The sequence below is a fragment of the Ursus arctos genome, unplaced genomic scaffold, assembly GCF_023065955.2.
Source record: "Ursus arctos isolate Adak ecotype North America unplaced genomic scaffold, UrsArc2.0 scaffold_28, whole genome shotgun sequence".
NCBI classification, from domain to species: domain Eukaryota; kingdom Metazoa; phylum Chordata; class Mammalia; order Carnivora; family Ursidae; genus Ursus; species Ursus arctos.
This window is the reverse complement of record NW_026622963.1, coordinates 33,557,522-33,577,933: the sequence shown is the minus strand read 5'-3', so window position 1 is coordinate 33,577,933 and position 20,412 is coordinate 33,557,522. Positions and strand designations below refer to the sequence as shown.

At 56.2% G+C, this 20,412-nt stretch overlaps 2 protein-coding genes across 3 annotated transcripts in view; one reads left to right on the top strand and one right to left on the bottom strand.

Moving 5' to 3' along the window:
• Positions 1-65: 65 nt before the first annotated feature.
• On the top strand, positions 66-15,894 carry IDH2 (isocitrate dehydrogenase (NADP(+)) 2). Its single transcript, XM_026510480.4, has 11 exons — positions 66-304; positions 8,453-8,544; positions 9,410-9,575; positions 10,812-10,972; positions 11,056-11,199; positions 12,222-12,358; positions 12,543-12,694; positions 14,192-14,304; positions 14,449-14,546; positions 14,639-14,731; positions 14,921-15,894. The coding sequence occupies exons 1-11, from the start codon at positions 190-192 to the stop codon at positions 15,003-15,005; spliced, it is 1,356 nt and encodes a 451-aa protein (XP_026366265.1). The 5' UTR covers positions 66-189; the 3' UTR covers positions 15,006-15,894.
• Positions 15,895-16,479: 585 nt separating this feature from the next.
• ZNF710 (zinc finger protein 710) overlaps positions 16,480-20,412 on the bottom strand; it is a 64,301-nt gene continuing 60,368 nt past the window's right edge. For both annotated transcript variants that reach the window (XM_026510477.4, XM_057303631.1), the window contains exon 5: positions 16,480-19,149. In XM_026510477.4, coding sequence (XP_026366262.1) covers positions 18,983-19,149 — 167 coding nt within the window. In that variant the 3' untranslated portion in view covers positions 16,480-18,982. The remainder of the gene's footprint in view (positions 19,150-20,412) is intronic.

Genomic DNA, 20,412 nt, shown 5'->3' with positions numbered 1-20,412 from the left:
GGCCCGGCCCCGGCCCCGCCTCCTCCCCGGCGAGGCCCAATCAGGTTGGCGGCCCCCGGCAGCCCCGCCCCGCCCCTGCCCTCGCCCGGGCGCCGGGCAGGCCTCGGCCGCTTGCAGCCAGGCAGCCGGGAGCAGCACCGGCGCTCGGATCTCTCCTACCGCGCTTGTTTCGCTCGCCTGCTTGGCGGGATGGCTGGCTACCTGCGGGTCGTGCGCTCGCTCTGTAGAGCCTCCGGCTCCGGGCCGGCCTGGGCGCCGGCAGCCCCGACGGGCCCCAACTTGCAGGAGCAGCCGCGGCGCCACTGTGAGTGCCACGAGGAGGGTCCAGGCGGGGCGCGCGCCCGGCACCGCGACGTGGCGGCCTCCCGGGCGGGGACCTGGGAGCGCGAGTCGGGAAGATCGCAGGGCCGGGGACGGCGGGGTTGGCCTACAAAGAGCCGGGGGTCGGGGACGCTCTTCCCGGCCCCAGGCTCTCTGGCCGCGCCAGGCGCAGAGGTGGGGACTTGAAGGACGGTGGCAACTGGTGGCCCTGGCGCGGCCGGTCCTGCGGTCCTTCGCGGGCGGGGGTTCCGGGCCGCTCCTCGCCCCCAGGTATTCCTGTAGGGGCTGCTGGGGTGTCCCGGGCCCGGAGGGTATCCTGCCTGCCCTGCGTCCCCTGGAGGGGGACAGGCCTGCGAGTAGGGGGCCGGAGCACCCGGCCCCGTGTTGCCGTGAGAAGGAGAGTCGCGGCGCGGGCCCGGCTCAGACAAAGGCGGGGAGGAGGCATGTACTTCCCCTTCCTTTGCAGCCCGGCGCTCTGTAATCCCTCCTCGCTGTCAGGCCCGCGTCAGCTGTTTTTGGAGCCTTTTACGCGACAGCTGGAGGAGCGTCCTTTTTATTTTCCCTTTTGTTTGACACCCCCCCCCCCCCGGTCTCACTTAAGTCTCCATCCTGGGGCCTCTCCTTGGCCTGACCTGCCTTTTCTCGCCAGCCCGCTCCTGCGCTGCTCCTTGGCCCGCCCCTCTCTCCCGACTGGGAGACTGGGCAGCCTCACCAAAATACCACTTTACTGAATAGTTCCTCAGTGCTTCTCTGGTACCCTTAGCACCCTGCTTAGGAGAGAAGACCGTAGTCGGGGCAGAGTAAGCAGGATTTAGCCTGAACCTCCATTACCAACCTCGGCTGCCCCCTGTGGCACGTGGGCACTGGCCCACACTGTGGCTCTCCATTGCCAGCCACAAAAGGCAGGGAAATGTAGGTTCCTTGGCCCTGTTTCTTGCCTGTTGCCACGGAAACCCCTTTCCTGACCTGGCCTGCAGCCCCTTGGAGTGAGCCAGGACAGTGAGGAAGAGGGAGTGGGGCCCAGGCAGCCTGGCCTTACTGTTAGGGTAGGTAATCTTCAACGAGTGTGGGAGCAGCTGACCAGAATTGGGGATGGGAGGGGGGAGGAGAGCTTGGGCCCCCACCCCCACCTCTCCTGCCAAGAAGAAAGAGGCATTTCTGCTTTTGTATTTCTGGGATTTGTCTCTAAGTGGTCAGTCCTGCAACTCCAAGGTTCCAAGTGCCCGCAGGCCCCCAAACAGAGTTTCCCATACAGCACCACCTTTAGCAAAATAGAGTGGGAGTTAGATATATTCTCCAGTTCTGCCTTTTTCTCCCCTGCATTGATGGTGAGAAAGTAAGTTCTTTTAGTCGTAGGTCTTCCAGAAGTCCCCAGGCGGGTCGGTTATTAATGGGGCCAATACGTAGTATTTAAATTGGTCGAGAGATTACAACTGTGGCCTCTGCTAGCTTGTTACCTGGCAACGCTGTGAGAGACTGAATATTTGGCATTCCCCTTGATGACAAGGGAAGAATATATTTTTTTTTTGGCTAAAACACTCTTGTGTCTTTGCTGCTAGGTAATTTCCACCTGTCTCTCGTTTTGCAATTCCTAGGCCTCCAGCGACTGCTGGTGGTTGTTCTGACACGCTGGCCTTTGGGAAGGTGAGGGTGGGCTCTGCCCAGGCACCCACTGGAAGGATGAGCTTGTCTGGCCTTCCTTAGCTCCACTCCTCACCTGGGAACTTCTTGATTTTCTCACCCTACCTCTTAGCTCTTGGTGACTTGCCTGCCCTCTTAGATCCCAGGGCAGATTATTTAATGATTGTTCAAAGTTTCAGCCATATCAGATAAGACCACTGCTGCCCCATCAGAGGTGTTTTGGGTGGTCAGTGTTTAGGCCCAGTAGGTTTGGAGGAACAGCCTCCGGAAGGCCTGGGACCTGCCCCCAAATCCTCCATGGGAGGCTGGAGCCTCTTGCGCTGGTTCCATTCAGGGTATGCAGCGCTGGACGCTGCCCTCTGGTTCCTGGAAGCCAGGCTCTGTGACCCGCCCTGGAGTTTGCACTAATATAATGCATGTTTAAAATGCCAGTGGATTGCACATTTTAGCACAGTATAAAGTGTGAGCTTTTCCAGGGCAGGTTGCCCATTGCCTGGTAGAGATGCTGCCCATGTACATTTGTGATGGTCTCGTGCAGTCTGCTGGTGAGAATTCACCAGTCTGTGTGTGGCCGTGCATCCCGGGTGGGGGGAGGGGGGTGCATTTCATCCCAACAGGAGGTGCGAGCAGGGCAGCAACTAACTGTAGACCAAACTGACTGTGACTTGACATTCATTTGTGACTTCAACAACTGTTGTGTTCTCCTGTGTGTCAGGCACGGGGCAAGGTGCTGGGGACGGAGCCAGGGGTAAGAGACAAAGATTTCTGCCCTTGTGGAGCCTAAATTCTAATGTGGGGACAGCCAGTAAAACAAGGTCAAAGTTGGCTAGTGTGGTATAGAGTAACACGAGCTAAGGGGAGCAAAGAAGCCAGGCAGGGGTGAGAGCAAGTTTGGATGGGGCAGCCGGAAAAGACCTGGAATGAAGCGCTAAGGGGAGGAAGGAAACAGACCATTTGGTTTTCAGGTGCCAAGGCCACGCTGGGGGAGACCACCTTTGCTTGAGGGAGGAGTGCCTGAGGCTGGCCCAGAGTTGGGGGGCAGTGACATGTTAGGTCAGGCCTCGTGGGGGCCTCGTATTTTTGAGGACTTTGACCTTTACTCTGAGTGAAGGGGGAAGCTTTGCAGGGTTTTGAGGCCAGTATTCTGGCCTGATTTACGTTTAATAGGAGCACTCTGGCTTCAGGGCCTTGGTAGGAGGCTTGCAGTCCTCATCTGGTGAGAGATGTTGGGGGAAAAAAAAAAGAGTGAGCGAGAAATGCTGACATGCACCTGGGTGGTAGTGCTGGGGGTGGTGAGAAGGGGGTTGGATTCTGGATGTATTTTGAAGGAAGAGCCAATAGGATTTTTTGATGGTGCAGATGTGGTGTGAGGGAGTGGAAGAGAGGAGGATGACACCAAGGAAAACCCTAGAGCCTCTTCTAGTATTGCCCTACCTTCTTGAGCTCCCAGGAAGTGGGGGCTCCCCTCACATTCTGCTGGGCCATGCCATCAGCTTCTCTGCTGACCGCAGCCAGGGTGGGAAAGCGGTAAAGCACTTACTCTTGGGGGCGGCTGGCTTGGGAGAGACCTTTAGCCTTGAGTTTGGAGCAGCAGGCCGATCTTGAAACTGGGGACAGGTTTTGAAATCCTTACGTGGTATTGGGTGCTAGCAGTCCAGATGGGGAGGAGAATTGGCCTGCGGGGCCGCCTGTGACTGGTATACTTCATCCCACACTCTGGCCAGGGGGACCACGTGCAACATGGCTTCTGAAGATCTCCTGGTGGCTGGCCCTGGGAAGCTGTCAGGGAGGCCCGTGCCCTGTTCTTGGATTTCACGTTGCTTGTCATCCCTTGTCACCGAGAGAGGGGCAGACGATGGGGGTGTCTCTACCATATTGACTGAACCACACACCAGGTCTCCAACTCTGATGCCTCGGGGCTCACGTCCTCTGGAGGGTACATGATAGGCCTGGAATCGAGGAGAAGCTATGCCCAGCACAGCCCATCCTAGCTGTGAGTGAGCGCCTGCTCGGCGTGGGGGAAGCAGCTAATTCCTCAAGAAGAGACTGAGGGGCCCCTGGGCGGCTCAGTGGCTTGAGCGTCTGCCTTTGGCTCAGGTCATGATCCGGGAGTCCCGGATGGATCCCCGCATCAGGCTCCCTGCTCAGTGGCGAGCCTGCGTCTTCCGCTCCCTCTGCCACTCTCCTTGCTTGTGCTCGCTCGCTCTTTCAAGTAAATAAAATTAAAAAAAAAAAAAAAAAAAAAAGAAGAAGAGACTGGATTTTTAATGTAAAATCTCCTGGGTTGTCCCCCCCCCAACTGGTTCAAATTTTTAAAAACTAAAAAAAAAAGTATTTATTTTGTATTGTGGTAAAAACCGCACAACAATTTCCATCTTAAGCATTTTTAAGAGCGTGGCTCCATGGTGTCGAATACTTTCACACTGTTGCACGACCAATCCCCAGAGCTTTAGCATCTTGCAAAACTGAAACTCTGTACCCACCGAACAACAATGCCCCACCCTCTCCTCCCCCCCAGCTCCTGGCAACTGCCTTTCCACTTTCTGTTTCTATGAATTTGACTACTCTAGGTACCTCCTGTCAGTAAAATCAGACCGTATTTTTCTTTTTGTGACTAGCTTATTTCCGTCCTCATAATGTCCTCCTGGTTTATCCTGCTTGTGTCAGCATTTTCTTAATTTTTAGGGCTGAATATTCCATTCTCTATATACCCATTTAAAAAATAGTCCATTTAAAATGTATTGACCTTCTGAGTAAGGTACAGGAATTGTGAAAAGCTTGGGCAGTATGGTTATTAATTCCTTGCATATTTATTGCTGCTTCTAATTGATGATAAGAGTTACTCCCAGAAATGTTAATCACAGCTGGATTGAAAGTGCTGGGGATGTGCAGTGCTGTCTATGCAAGTGTACCGCATTATAAGTCCCCTGGCATCCGAGGGGAAACTGGCTTTGTGGAAGTTGAAACAAAAGAACGTGAGCAGCAAAAGCTATTGAGGTAGGTCCAGGTCCATCACTGTCACTAACCATGGTGGCACTTCCTTTTTTAGCTTCCAGGCAAATCCGTTCACATTTGAGTGGTGGGGAGCCCAGTCTTGGAGAAACTTGGAATTATGAACATCGTTTAACCTTTTGGAGGGACGTTTCTCTTAACCTTCCTTGGATTAGTGTCCAGAGTCCTGTTTTCTCAAAGGCTCATACCACGTTTTGTTCATCCCTTTGTTCCTTGATAGACCCTTGAGCTGCTTCCACCTTTTGGCTTTTGTGAATAATTCTGCTATGGATATGAGTGTACAAGTAGCTCTTTGAGACCCTGCTTTTAATTATTTTGGATATATATCCAGAAGTGGGATTGCTGGACAATGTGACAATTTTTTTTAAGAGGGGAGGGGCAGAGGGGAAGGGAGAGAGAGAAGCCCAAGCAGGCTCCACACCCAGAGCAGAGCCCGAGCCCCTGCTCCATCTCACACCCCTGAGATCATGACCTGGGTCAAAATCAAGAGTTGGACGCTTAACTGACTGAGCCACCCAGGTGCCCCTGGGCCATATGGCAGTTCTATCTTTCATTTTTTGAGGAACCATCATACTGTTTTCCATAGTGGCTGCAACATTTTACATTCTTACCAGCTGTGCACAGGGTTCCAGTTTCTCCACATCCTCACTAACACCTGTTGTTTTCTGTTTCAGGGGTTTTTTTGTCTGTTAGTTTGTTCTCTTGATAGTAGCCATCCTCATGGGTGTGAGGTGGTATCTCATTGTGATTTTCATTTGCATTTCCACTCATGATTGGTGCCGTGGGGCAACTTTTCATATGCTTATTGGCCATTTATATATCATTTTTGAAAAAATATCTATTCAAGTCCTTTGCCCATTTATTAATTGGTTATTTCTTGTTATTGTTGTTGAAATCACCTGATTTTAAAACCTTGGTCACCGATTAGTTAATATATTTTTTAAAAACCCTGCCTGAGCAGTGTCTTTTTTTTTTTTTTTGGTAATTGTAATTTTGTAATTGTTGGTAATTTTTATTTTATTTTTTATATTTTTTAAATATTTTATTTATTCATTTGTCAGAGACAGAGAGCACAAGCAGGGGGAGGCAGCAGGCAGAGGGAGAAGTAGGCTGAGCAAGGAGCCACCCAGGTGTCCCACTCCTGACTCTGTTAACAGCCCCTGCTTGCTCTCTCTCTCTCCATCTGTAGGTTTCCCCTTACATACTCACACCTTGAGGCCAGGCACTGTTATGTTTTTCTCAGTGTTTCAGAAAGAGGTTAGCACCTGGTTGTAAATAAGTGGGCCCTGTGTTCTCTGAGGGTTTGACACCTGCCCGCACAGCCGGGCGGGCTGCCTACTGTGATCTTGACATTGAGCTCTGCATGCAGGAGGCATGCTGTCCATAGCCCACAGGTTGCTGTGTCTGAAACCCATAACTTGAGGGGAGCCCAGGTGAGGCTGAAACCTTTAGGACTGGCCCCAAATGAATTCTCCTTAGGGATTATGATTATGGCAGATTTGGTACAGTTAAAAAAAAATCTTGATTAGTTCTCATGACATTAACTCGTAAGAGATGCTCTTAAAAACTAAGCTGGCTCTGCGACAGCCCCGTAGACTTTCTGCAGGTCCTAAAGCCCTTTACACTCAAGCTTTCAGCCAGGAAAGGTGAAGGAATTTTGTAACTTGGGTCCAAAGGCCCCTTCGCATCCTAGAAGGGTGGTAGAGCCGTGCCAGCTGCGTCCTCCTCGTTCTCTGGGGAATGGAATGTTTGGAGTCTGTTTGCTTTCTGCGTCTCTGCATGTGATCCATGAGGGTGTCCAGAGGCTAGGCTTGAACCAGAGACCTGGGATCTATCCTGACTTCTGACACAAGCCACACTCCCTGGGTCTCATTTTTCTTCCTAAATAATCTCTAAGATTCTTTTTAGGTTAAAAAAAAAATCTGTTTGCATATCCCTGGGAGATTATTTTTAGATTAAAAAAAAATCTGTGCACATCTTTGGAAAGTGAGTCATTTTGCTGCACATAACTCACCTTTTTCTCAGTGGGCTGGGATGTCAGCATGAGTCACGGTTGTGCTGTGTGTTGTAGGACAGTGATATGTTTGGGGTTGTGGGATTTTGGTCACTTCTGTTTTAAATGTGCGTAGGTGGTCATGCTTTTTTAGGCTCAGGGCCTGCTTTGCACAGACTTCCGTCCCTTGCTGTTCACCTAGCGGTGGTCACTTCTGAGTGTTGGTGTTTTTAAGTGAACATCCTGGTCCCCTCTTTGGACTTGCTGTCTAATCTCTGGTGAGGTGAAAGACCTTGAACTCTGTCTGTAAGGACTGTGTGTAACATAAGAGTCCGTGGGCCCTGAGTGAGGGCTGAGGGGCCTGCACTGGGGACAGAGCCCCGCTCTCGGCTGTCCTCCTCCTGCCTGCATGGGCTTTCTGGTGACGGAGGCCTGGCTGTAGGGTTTACGCAGATCCGGTTGCCCGACTCTGCAGTCACTGCTTCTTCCCCGGAGAGGTGGGGAGAGGGACGTGCCGGTGCGGGGGTACCTCTGTCTTCCACAGGCTGGGGTTCAACAAGCTCACTGCAGGGAACCTGCACTGATTGACTTGGATGGGCCCGTTCTCTTGAGTTTTCTTTGGAATTCACTTCCCAGACTGTTGGTTTTTCTCATGAGTCAGACTTTCCTTGGAGAGCCTCCCCCGGCTCCTCTCGCCCTCCACCATCTCCCTGGACCTTAGATGCTTCTCCGGCGGGACTGGCCACTTGAGCCGGCTCGGATCGAGGGTTCTGAGTTCCATTCCAGGTGCCCTGAGCCTACGCTTTCCGTTGAGAAAGGTGTGACTCCTGGTAGGTGTGTCATCTTCAAGCGGCAGTAAGCTGGTAAACTCTCTGAGCCTCGGCACCACGATGAAAGCTGACAGAACCGTGTTCCCTGTGGGAGTGGTTTGAGGCTGAAAAGGAATCACACGCAGGGTGTGGGTGCGCTGTCAGGCACGTCGGTGCTCACAGAGTTGCCGGCCTCACTTAGATTTAGTCGGGCTCTTGTTATAAGCTCAGAGGCTGGCTAACTTGGAGAGGAAGTTGCAGGAAGGACTTGGGGTAGCGCAGAGAGCTGCAGGGATGGGGCCACAGGGCCTGCGGGGCCGCCCTGGGAACAGGGACAGCCCCGTCGGCGTTCCCTCCCTGACTTGCGGCTGGACAGGGTGGCCCCAGCTGGCTCTCAGGCTCTGTGTTGGTATCCTCTGCCTTCAGATCCCAGGGGACAGGATCTGACGGGCAAGGCTGGCATCCTTCTGGCCAGTCCTAGGTGGCCGTCCTCCGTGGGGATCCAGGTCTCCCAGGTGGCCAGGGAGCTGCTCCTGTGGAGGGGGAGGGAACGTGGGTAACTGGGCCCCGGCTGACGCTGCTCCCTCCTTGGTGAAGGGCAGGTCCGGCTGGGGGGAGAGGGGCTCCCCCACGAACCTCCCCAGAGCTGTGATGCGCTGTGTGTGCCCGGTTCCAGATGCCGACAAGAGGATCAAGGTGGCGAAGCCGGTGGTGGAGATGGACGGCGATGAGATGACCCGGATCATCTGGCAGTTCATCAAGGAGAAGGTAGCCCCTCCCAAGGCGGGCGGCTCTCCGCACAGCCTCCTGCGCCCCGTGGCAGGTCCCAGGGCTCAGCCGCCACGCTGGTGGGCAGCAGCAGCCCTCTTTCCGGGCTTCTATCCACCCTCTGTCACGTCCGCACCACCCATGGTTTTCATGACATCAGGCAGGGGCCCGTCCTCAGCCGTCTGTCTTGTGCCGGTGCCAAACCCGCATGTTTTCCAGAAGGGGCGCACATTCAAGGCCCATCCTGTATCCGTCTTGATGCCCCACAGTCCAATGTGCTTTCTCGAGGGAGTGGAAGGAGCAGGGCTGGTGTGCCGGGCAGCGTGCACCCCTTTCTGTCGCGGTTCAGGGGTGTTATCTGGAGTTGTGGTGTGTCGTCCGACAGCGCTATGTCTGAGCTATCATGGCGGATGGCTGCCAGCATGGCTGCTGGGCTTCTCCAGAGTCGCGGTGCTCTGGACCTGCCTGGAGAGCTCGTTGTCCACGTGAAGACCCCCGCACTGTGTGTGTCCACAAGACGAAGGTCGAGAATCACCACTTCTGAATGGGGAGGAAGAGGGAATCCACTGTGTGGAGAAGTCTAGATACACCTGGAGTTGGTGGGCCATCGTGGTCCCTGTGAGGGGCTGGGCCCTTGGAGGGGCTGCAGCCTGGTCTGCTGGCCTCTTTCCAGAGAGCCCTGGCATCCAGACAGCTTCCGCCTCAGGATCAGGAATGGCTGATGCCACCCCTCTGCCATGCTGCCCCCTTCCCCCACTGGCTGCCTCTCATCCCCGCCCTGCCTGGGCGTCCTGCGCTGTGGCCCACACATGCCCCTGAGTCACAGACATCTGGGCTGACGCCTTGCCCTGTCATCTGTCTCTAGCTCATCCTACCCCACGTGGATGTCCAGCTCAAGTACTTCGACCTGGGGCTCCCTCACCGTGACCAGACCAACGACCAGGTCACCATAGACTCCGCGTTGGCCACCCAGAAGTACAGTGTGGCTGTCAAGTGTGCCACCATCACTCCTGATGAGGCCCGTGTGGAAGGTGTGAGGGTGTGGAGGTGGGTGGGCCGGGACAGCGGGGGCTGTGCCATGAACCCGGTCTCCCTGTGACAGCCCGGGAGACAGGGGAGCCCCAGGGGTTCCTGCAGATGAGGCTGGGCGGGGTGGTGTTCCCAGGCCCGTGGGGTTTGTGCTATGCTGTGTGACTCCTGCCAGGGTTGGTGTCATTGGCAACATGGAGGAGGAAGAGCACGCTGATGCCGGCACAGTAAGGACAGCCTCTCTGGGCAGCCTGCCCCCCTGGCCTCCTGGACTGTTCTGCAGGCAGGTTTACGGAGAGACTTTGGGGCCACCCCTGTCTAGTAGAGTGCTGTGTGTCAGGCTCGTATCCTTCAGAGCCTTAGACGGCCCTGGGGAGCATGGCTGGTATCTCGCCACCATCTTGGCACCACAGCTCTGCCCCTTGCCCCTGTGGCTGGGGAAGGGTCTCAGAGAGGTGCCCTCACCAGCCATGGACTGGCTGCTGGGCCCTGGTTCTGGGGACCACTTTCGAGGGTTCCATGAAATATGGCACCGGTGTGTGGACAAAGGGGCCAGGTTTGGAAAATTCGAGAAAGGGTGGCTTAGGAGTTTGCAGAGCTCTTTCTCTCTTGCTATGTCCTGCAGTGTGAGGGAGCTGGAAGGAGGCATTCAAGGCCCATTTCCAAATGCTCCAGAGCTCCTCCCATCTTTCGGGTGGAACCTGACTGTAGGGTATTGGAATCATTTTAGTGCTAAGCTCTTTTTGCAGGTTTTTCTTTGATTTCTCCTGAGCCCTGGGATTTATGCATCCCTATTTTATGGACAAGGAAGTAGGGAATGACTGTCGTAGTAATATGGGCTGCACCCTGTGTTTCAGTAAGGTGGCTAGAACAGCATGTCTGCAGGGAGGCCCGGTGCTACGCCCCGCCCCCCCCGCCCCCCCCCCCCCAGCGGCTACTGTGCTAGCCACTTTACACGTAAGTTTACTTAATCCTCACCGTGACCCAGAGGCTAGGTGTTTTAGCAATCAGTTCATTTTACAGCTCAGGTTAAGCCACTTGCATAAAACTCACAGTTAGAGGTGGTGGAGCTAGACCTCGAAGCCAAGAAATCTGATCCAACAGCCCACACATTCATATTCTAGACATTCCCCAGGATGATTTCCAGGGCTCCCGTCTGGCTGCGTTCTTGCTTAGGGTTCACATTTCTGCTGGAAGGTGGGGGCTGCAGCGAGGCCACTTCGTCTCTGTCCTCACAGAGTTCAAGCTGAAGAAGATGTGGAAGAGTCCCAACGGGACCATCCGAAACATCCTCGGGGGGACCGTCTTCCGGGAGCCCATCATCTGCAAAAACATCCCCCGCCTCGTCCCCGGCTGGACCAAGCCCATCACCATTGGCAGGCACGCCCACGGCGACCAGGTTGGCCCCACGGGAGCTGGCTCGCGCTGGTCTGGGACCCTCACCCGGGCCCCCTGGCCTGAGCCGCGCTCTCGTCTCTGTAGTACAAGGCCACAGACTTTGTGGTGGACCGGGCCGGCACGTTCAAGATCGTCTTCTCCCCGAAGGACGGCAGTGGAGCGAAGGAGTGGGAGGTGTACAACTTCCCGGCCGGCGGCGTGGGGATGGGCATGTACAATACCGACGAGGTGAGGCCCCGCGCGGCTCCTGAGCGCCCCCCTCCCCGAGCCCGGGCCCCCGCTCGGCCGCTGCGGACTGCGGAGTCTGAGCGCCCCTGCGACGGTGGTCTGAGGAGGGTACAGGCCTGTGTCCAGATGCATCCAGCATGCGTTCAGGGGTGTGCCCAGTATGGAGGGGGGCGGGAAGATCCCTGCGTAGCCAGCCGCCCCTGCTCTCCGACTTCTTGTGCTCCTCGGACACCCCGACTTCCTGTGCTCCTTCTCTGACACCCCGACTTCCTGTGCTCCTTCTCCAACACTCCGACTTCCTGTGCGCCGCCTCCGACACCCCGACTTCCTGTGTTCCTTCTCCGACACCCCGACTTCCTGTGCTCCTTCTCCGACACTCCGACTTCCTGTGCGCCTTCTCCGACACCCCGACTTCTTGTGCTCCTTCTCCAGATATACTTTTGGGGGCACGTTAGTTGTCAGGATGGTTGGCTTAAGCAAACTGGATGAGCATTTTTTCCCCCTTCCCCAACTCTTGGCTTTCATTTCTTCTGTGGTTGGCTTCGTTCTCTGGCGTGAGGAAGTGGCCACCAGGAGCCCCCCGGGCTTGTCCCCTGCCAACTTGGTTATCCGATCGGAAAAGAGCCATTTTGTTCATGGTTCCGGCGAATTGGCCCCGGCCTGGGTCACATGACCACCTCTGAGCCAATCACGGAGGGCTCTGAGCGCCTGCGCGGGGGACACAGGGTCCACTCTAGAGACCCGCGGGCGGATTGGGGAATCAGCCCCACCCCGGCCATATAGTCTAAGAATTGGGGAGAGGAGGGTAGTTTTCTAAAGCCAAATCGAGGGGCTCCTCCCTCCCAGAAGTTGGGAGGGGGCTACTGGGCCAGCAGAAACAGCAGCTGCTCCCTCCAGGGTGGCTGGGCTCACCCAGACTGTCAGGGCGGGTGGTATGGAGGGAAGGGATGCCGTTGGGGACCAGGAAGGGCTGGCAGTCCCAGGCTGGGGACCACGCCAGGGACCTCTCTCTCTCCCTGCAGTCCATCTCGGGGTTTGCGCACAGTTGCTTCCAGTACGCCATCCAGAAGAAGTGGCCGCTGTACATGAGCACTAAGAACACCATCCTTAAAGCCTACGACGGGCGCTTCAAGGACATCTTCCAGGAGATCTTTGAGAAGTAACAGCCTCTCCCTTTATTGCTCCCTAAGGATTCCACAGCCTTTCTTGCCTGTTCCCCCCCAGCCCCCAATCTGCAGGGTGGCCTCTGTCCCAGTGCATTTGGCTCCCCCCTGAGACTGGGGGGAGATACCCAGCCTGTCAGCCTCCCGCCCTCTCCCCACAACAGGCCCTTTTGCTCCCAGGCACTATAAGACCGAGTTTGACAAGAATAAGATCTGGTATGAGCACCGGCTCATTGATGACATGGTGGCTCAGGTCCTCAAGTCTTCAGGCGGCTTCGTGTGGGCCTGCAAGAACTACGATGGAGATGTGCAGTCGGACATCCTGGCGCAGGGTATGCTGCGAGCACCGTTCCCCAGGGGGTGGGTTGTTGGTCTTCTCTGGCTGGGGGATTTTTCAGACCCTTTTCATAGGAAAACTTCTCTAGTATGGCCTGCCGGCCCATTGCAGGGTTCCCTGTGGACAGCAGGGGGCAGGAGCTCTCTGGCATATGACGGAGGAAGGCACCCCAAATTAGGTTTGGACTGGTGTATTACTAAGGCTACTGTTAAAGAGAAAGGAGAATCTAGGAATTCAAGTTCTAAAGGGCTACATGCGTCAGCTTTGAGGTTGTTCCTGCCCATGGGCCAAGTGACTGTGGCTTCCAAGGTTTGGGCTAGGTTTGGCTCCAGGAGAAATATGGGATTGAGCACAACCGGGTGCTTTTTGAATGACAGAGACTTCATTTTGCACAGTAAATCTGTTGGAGGTAGGAGAATATTGGAGAAGGTGGCAAAGCCCCAAGCCCTAGAGTGTCCTATGAGACAAATTGGATTGCAGCAGGAGCCTGGATGAGGCCATTAGAGAGGTAGCCGTGAGAACTAGCCCAATTGTGTTGGGAACGAGAACAGGAAAGGTGGTGAGAGTAGACTACATGTGAAGTACAGAGAGGGAGGAGAAACAAGGTTCCATGAGATGGGGTGAAGTCTAGCTCCTGATAAGGAGGAAAGTGAAGTCCACCGCAGGTAGCGAGGAAAAGGCATAAGGTCCTGATGTTTTCTAAAAACCTTTGGCTTTATTTCTGTAAGTGCAGTGGTGATCCTCTCACTAGAACAATTCCTATCTAGGATGGGAGGATGAAAAGCCATAGCAGACAAGAGAAAGGTATGAAAATCACCTTTAAGCAATAAGAAATTGGTGAGTGTGAGGGTCCGGTAAACGTGAAAAAGAGACCCCTTTCCCCTGCCCCAGATGCATTCTTAGACAACTAATTTTTTTTAAATATTTTATTTATTTATTTGAGAGAAAGTGAGAGAGTACAAGTGGGATAGGGGCAGAGGGGATGAGGAGAGGGAGAGGGAGAAGGAGGCTCCCTGCTGAGCAGAGAACCTGACACCAGGCTCGATCCCAGGACCCCAGGATCATGATTGGAGCCGAAGGCAGATGCTTAACCAACTGAGCCCCCCAGTTGTCCCTTAGACAACCAATTATCTTATAGAAGTTTTTCACTTTTTGGGCACCTGGGTGGCTCGGTTGGTTGGGCCTCTGCCTTTGGCTCAGGTCATGATCCTAGAGTTGGAGTTCAGGGATCAAGCCCCACACTGGGGTCCCTGCTCAGCGAGGAGCTTACTTCTCCCTCTGACCCTCCCCCTCTCATGCTCTCTCTCTCACACTCTCTCTCAAGTAAATAAATAAAATCTTCAAAAAAAAGAAAGAAGTTTTGCACATTTCGGATCAGCCTGGGTCCGAGCGATGGAGAGATTCCCCCTCACAAGCAGGAGGGCAGATGGGCTCAACCCAGTGGTCTGAGGAGTGGTGTTGGCACTGAAAGGAGGGTCTTCCCCCTCTTCAGGCTTTGGCTCCCTTGGCCTGATGACGTCCGTGCTGGTCTGCCCGGATGGGAAGACCATCGAGGCTGAGGCTGCTCATGGAACGGTCACCCGCCATTATCGGGAGCACCAGAAGGTGAGCGGTAGGGACTGTGGTCACATGTCCGTCTACCCCAGCGGAAGGCTGGGAGGATGGGTCTGGCCTGTCAGTGCAGGGGCGGGCAGCCGCGTCCCTTGCCGGCTGGTTTGGCTCCTGATCCCCTGTGACCCCTGCCCCCAGGGCCGGCCTACCAGCACGAACCCCATTGCCAGCATCTTCGCCTGGACACGTGGCCTGGAGCACCGGGGGAAGCTGGACGGGAACCAGGACCTCATCAGGTGAGCGCAGAGGGAGGGGGCCTGAGCCGGTCCAGGGCAGGTTCCGGGCCGGCCCTGGAAGCTGGGGCCTCACCCTGCCCCGCCGCCCGCAGGTTTGCGCAGACCCTGGAGAAAGTGTGCGTCCAGACCGTGGAGAGCGGAGCCATGACCAAGGACCTGGCGGGCTGCATCCATGGCCTCAGCAAGTGCGTGGCCTGTGGCTCAGGGCGACCTGAGGGCGGGTGGGAAGAAGCCAGAGGCCCCCTCTGGACTCGGCTCCGCTGCCAAGGGCCCGAGGGGGGCAGGCGCCGGCCGGGGTGCGGGCCGCGGCTCGGTGGGGGTGCGGGCCGGGCCGTCCGGAGCCGCGCCTCACGCCGGTGGTGTTCTCTCGGCAGCGTGAGGCTGAACGAGCACTTCCTCAACACCTCGGACTTCCTGGACGCCATCAAGACCAACCTGGACAAGGCTCTGGGCCAGTAGTGCGGGCGGCGGGCCGCGGGTGAGCCCCCTCAGGCCCTGCTAGGGGACGTTTTTTACAAGCAAGATGTTTTTAAAAGTATCTGTGTTCCCCTCGCGGCGACGTGAGGCAGGAGCAGCGTGTTTTACCTCAGCGCGTGCGTGTGCCCCGCGCCCTGTAATTTATATCGCCCTGGGAACGCACGGCGCCCGATTTAGCTACTAAAAAGCTCTTCACACAACCGTCTGCTGTGTTTGTGCCCAGCAGGGGCCCCGGAGAAAGAGGGCCTCAGAGGGCTGGCCGAGTCTGCCGGGGGCACACTGGCCTCCGCGGGCCTGCGTGCCGGGCCTCCGTTCCGTCAGGGGCCACCATGGCGGGAGGGGACCGGGCAGCACTGAGCGTCCCGAATTCTCTAGAAGCCGCCTGACCAGCCCCGGGACTCTTGGTGTGCAGGCCTGTGGGCGCCCTGAAATGACCCGGCACGATCCCGTTCCTGTAGCCGCCTCTCTCCATTTCGGGATTGCCATCCCTTCCTGATAGATTCTGGTTTTCTGCTTCGTTGGTTCTAACCTTCTCAACATCTCCAGACCTCTCTCTGTGCCCTTTGCTGGGTCTTCCAAATGGGTCTCACATAGCAGCTGCCTCTCTGGCCTCTCCGTGGCTGCCTAGGGCTTGGGGCTGGGACCGGGGGCCCCATGCACTCTAGACCACTGGGTCCCAGACTTGCGTTCATCTTCATTGTTCTTTGGCAAAACCAGAAAAGTAAGATCATAAAGTTGCTGTAAAGTTAAATAGAGCCAATTGAAAGGGCCATCTTTTCTGCAGGGATTATATTCTGCTTTTGGTGTTTACATGTCCAGGGGAAGAGTTGTACCATTTTCACTTGATACAATAAATACTTGGCAACTGAAAGTCCATTTCCCCCAGTTTCGGGGGGACTCTGATGGCTCCTGACACTGGACAGTTGGGACCTCGGGAGCTTGGAGATGGGCTCTAGCCACCCCTCACTTTGGTGGCCTCTGTCTGTTCGAGGGACTACTTACTCCTTTCGCTCATCACACTGAACTCCCAGGGTGGCAGGAAGAAAAGCTGTGTGCTGGCTCTTCACTCCCGGGGTGAAGCTCAAGGTTTCCGGCCCCTTCTTGCCCAACAGTAGAAAAGGGCTGACAGCCTCTGAAATGCAAGCTGGCATCGTGAGCTGGCTTCTGTCCTGGTGCCCTGTTGGTGGGTCAGGAGGGGAAGTGGCTTTTCTCTGCAAGTGGTGGGAATTCTAGGGCCTGGTTCCCTCTTGGGAGGCTTGGAGCAGCTCCCTGTAGGTGCCTGGCCCTGCAGGTGGCTATTCAGATGCCAAGGATGGTCTGGGTTTCTTCCCCTCGTGACCGCCCCCCCCCCCCCCCGGCTGTGCAGGGTTGGGAAGCCTTGTTGGGAGTTCTTTGTGGGGGAGGGGTGAGGACCAAATCCTCAAGAACCAGGGGAAGAAGGACTCACAGTCACCTTGCTAAAGAATATTCATTTATTTATAATTATTGCTAAGTAAACTTCTCTTTTAAATGGGAACATAAAAACACAGTAGGGCTTTGCACAAGTGGAATTTCTAAACAGTTGGTTTGTATACACGTCAAAATAAGTTAGGATGGAATTTGTCCAGGAGTTTCCAAGTCACCCAAGAGGCCGCGTGTGCGCCTCTCTTGAAAGGTCAGGGGAGGGGTGAGGACAGGAGCCTTGCCGAGACCACCCCCCAGCTCAATCTGTGAGTTGTGCTGTTTCCTTCTCTTAGCTTTGCCCGGGTCCAAGGCACAGGGCAGGGGGGCGTTCAAGTATCGAACCTCGCAGAGGGCCGGTGCTGATGGCGGGGCTGGGGAGGAAAGGAGAGCCCCACCCTGGGGCCCAGACCTTCTCCCTTGGGTTTCCATGACCAAGGCCACTGCACTGGCAGGAAGGAGGAGGAGGAGAAGGAGGAGGTACAGGGTTCTTTTTGGTACCAGGGGAGAAAGACATTGTGGGAAGAGGTAGTTTGCAGGGGGTGAGGCTTCTGCTCAGCAGGAGAAAATGTCTTCTACAGTGACGGGGTCACTGCCACCTGAGGGTCATCATGGCGGGCACCTGGGGGGCTGGGGGGGGGGCCCTCTGGGTTCTGGAGGGGAAAGGCTCCTGGGAGCCCCCAGCCCTCTTGTCTGCTGCCTCTTCGTGGGAGCTTTAGCAGAGAAGGAAGGGGCACCTGGCTGCCTGATCCGAGGCCACCTTGTCCTCCCCTCAGTCCTGATGACAGCCACCCTGAAGCCTGGCTTGCTCCTTCACTAAGGATACAGCTTTGGGGGCAGCTGCATTTCAAACTGATTCCCCCCCACCCCTCCCCGGCTGTTACCCCTCCTTTCCTGGTTTCCGGGCTGAAGTTGGCGGCTTCACCGCCTTCACGCCTTTGGGGACAGCCCTGCCTGCCCCTCCGCACCGAGGCCTCAGGAGGCGAGTGGGCAAGGAGTCTGGGTGCCCTAGCCGTTCCCGAATGTGCTCTTTCACGCCCCGGACCTGGCTTCGGTGCCCGGGGCAGGAGCTGGCGTGGGGACAGAGGCCATGAGAATGGGCAGGCAGGGGAGCGAGCTGCTGGCTGAGCAGAATCAAGCCACTCTGGCTTCTGCGGTGGCTGGTGCTGCGCGAGTCACCGGCCAGAGGGGCCGGGCAGGGGCCAAGGGCCTGCCCGGCTCTGCCTCCCGCCTCTCGCCCCAGCCCGAGGCTCCCGCCAGCAGCCTCCCCTCCGCCTGAGCCCCGCCTGGCCAGCCGCTCGAGGTTGGGGAGGCACGAAGCACGCACAGCACACGAGGGAGCTTCGATTTGGAAAAAGAAAATGATCTCCATCAGAAAAGAATAGGCGACACAGAATTGGAAAGGAAAAAAAAATAAATTACCTTCAAAATACCCCTTTTGCTCAGAAAAAAAAATTTTTTTTTTCTCTATGGTCTTCATTTTCTTTTTAACTATGTTGCTCTTCTTGGGACCCTGTTGACTCTTGGCTGTCCGCTTCCTCAAAATGGACACCTGTTAATAATATAACACCCCAGCCGCCCCCCAGGTGGTCCTTGGCCTCCTCTGAGGACAGCCCCTCTCGGTCCCCTGCCCCTCACTCGAGGGGCCTCTGTCTTAGCCTGTGCCCAGCGAAAGGCACGTCCCAGCTCTGCTCACGTCAGGGGACCCTGGTGCGGTGACCGATTCAACAAGGAACTGGAGGACATCTGTTGGAATCCAGTTTAGGGACACCCACTTTCAAACCGCTGGAAGATGGGGGCCTTCTGGGGGTTGGCCGGAGAGGGCATTAGCTGGGGGCTGGGCTACACCCCGCTTTCCTGAGGCCAGGACCGGGGCTGCGTGCACGCCTGGCTCCCGGAGAGCGTGGGAGGCACCAGGAGGTAGAAGGCAGAGGGCCCTGCCTGGCTGTTTGTGGACAGGGTGGGGAGGGGCTCTTCGCAGCCCCGGGGCTGGTAGGGGGCGGGGTGGGGGGCAGTGCTGGCCGGCACAGGAGCTCAAACATCCCTGGAGGCAGGAGTTGGTCCAGCGGGAAACAAGGCCAGGCTCAAGTTCTGTCTTCCTCCAGTGCCAGGACCCCTGAGGGGCTATCAGGGGGCCCTACCCACACTGGCTGCCGCAGCCCTGCTGGGCCTGGAGAGACCTGAGGACCGTGTGCCCTTGTGACCTGTCCCCAGATGGCCCCCACCAGCATTTCTCCCACCCTCCCACAGCAGCAGGCCGAGGAGACCCAGAGCGGGGCCTCCCGGGCTCTCCTTCCTTCCCCAGACGCCTGCGGCCTGTGCCTGGTTCACAGCTGAGGCCAGTAGTACAGTCTCCATTTGGTCTAAAAGTCCCTAGTGGTGCAAACGACTCGGCGGGAGGGGAGGGCTCGGGACAGTGGGGCAGTAGCTTCTCGGCCGCGGGAGGTGCAGCCCGCAGCACATGGGTCTCCCCCCACGTCCCACGCCCTCCCCGCCCCTTCCGGGCGGCCCGGCTTGTGCTATAGCACGTTGTAGTAGGCCATCTCCTTCATGGCCTGTTCGGTGAGGACGCTGGCCTCGGCGCTGCTATCCACACCAGCGTAGGCGTAGGCGTTCTCGAAGTCCTCCATCTCCTGCTGGCTGTCAAGCTCGGAGGGGTCAGTGCCTGTCAGCTCCATCATGGGGTCTGCAAGAGAGGGGCACAGTCAGGCCCGGATGCCGCCTCCCGGGAAGAGCCAGTCACTTCTATACACGGAAGCAGAGGACCCTTGTCAAGAAAGCACTTCCTAGTCATTGCTTCCAGAGGATTCTCCTCGGCCTCTCTTCCTTCCTGCGCCGGGAAGCCCCAGGCTCCTGTGGCTTCTCAAATGTGTCACCAGACCCGAGCGCTAAAGCTGGAAGGGGGGGACGGGGGGGAGCGTGGGGGGATGGGCGCAGGCCTGGCCTTGAACTCTTGTTTCCCTCCTATGCATTCTCTGCAGTGTTTCGCATTGGCCCCCTTGGCCACACGGAAGCCTGCTGCACTATGTCACGCACCACTCATTTAGGACCTACTGCATGCCCGAACTTCCCATACACCGTCTCGTGAATGCTCACAGCAATCCCTTGGAGGTGGTCAAAAGGAAGTTCAGAGAGGTTAATCAACTTGCCATAGGGCACCCAGCAAGTGCTGTTGTTTTCATCTACTGTGCTGCTCTGCCTCGAAAGGCGGGAGGGAGCCCTTTCTAACCTCTGGCTTCCTACCAGCCTTAGTGCTTTAAACCGGTTCTGCCCAGTGGTCTCCTTGGTCTTGCTCTTCAAGGACAAACACCCAAGGTAGGTCAACAGAGATGCACGAGGCAAAAACTCGAAGAGGCCTCTTGTAATTTTACCAACTTGAAATCTTACTATAAAGTTCTTAGCATCAGAACAAAAGCCAGATGGAAAGCTCCACTTTCCAGCCTGGGGCTGTCTTCCATGGGAAGGAGGGAAGCCCAGGGTATGATCTGGCGACCCTGGGTAGCTGGCTGGCAAGGGCTGTGGCTGAGCCCCAGTGTGTGTTCTGTCCCTGTGCACCTAAGAGAAGTGATGTGTTTTGGGGAGAAACAGACCCCAATCAAGGGGGCGGCCCTAATAAGTCTATGGCAGGGTTTTGGCACTATTAACATTTTGGGCCATAATTCTTTGCTGTGGGGGTACATGGTAGGATGGCTAACAATATCCCTGGTTTCTACCAGCCAGATGCCAGTAGCATCACTCCAGGTACAACAATCAAAAATGTCTCCAGACTTGACCAAATGTCCCCAAGGGGCAAACTCACCCTCAGTTGAGAATCAGTGGTCTAAGGGCAATTCTACGAGTGGTTCAGGAATGAATCCAGGCCAGTGAATCATGAGGAGAGGCCTGCTTGTGAATTCTCTGAATTCACACAATTCTCATTGGTTTCATAGAGAAAAGGGAAGAGGCTCTT

What these genes read in the sequence shown, in the direction of transcription:
- IDH2 (XM_026510480.4), top strand. Translation starts at nt 190, where the DNA reads ATGGCTGGCTACCTGCGGGTCGTGCGCTCGCTCTGTAGAGCCTCCGGC. An exon ending in GTCGGACATCCTGGCGCAGG is followed by an intron (nt 12,695 to 14,191) that starts GTATGCTGCGAG and finishes CCCCCTCTTCAG; the next exon opens with GCTTTGGCTCCCTTGGCCTG. An exon ending in ATTATCGGGAGCACCAGAAG is followed by an intron (nt 14,305 to 14,448) that starts GTGAGCGGTAGG and finishes CCCTGCCCCCAG; the next exon opens with GGCCGGCCTACCAGCACGAA.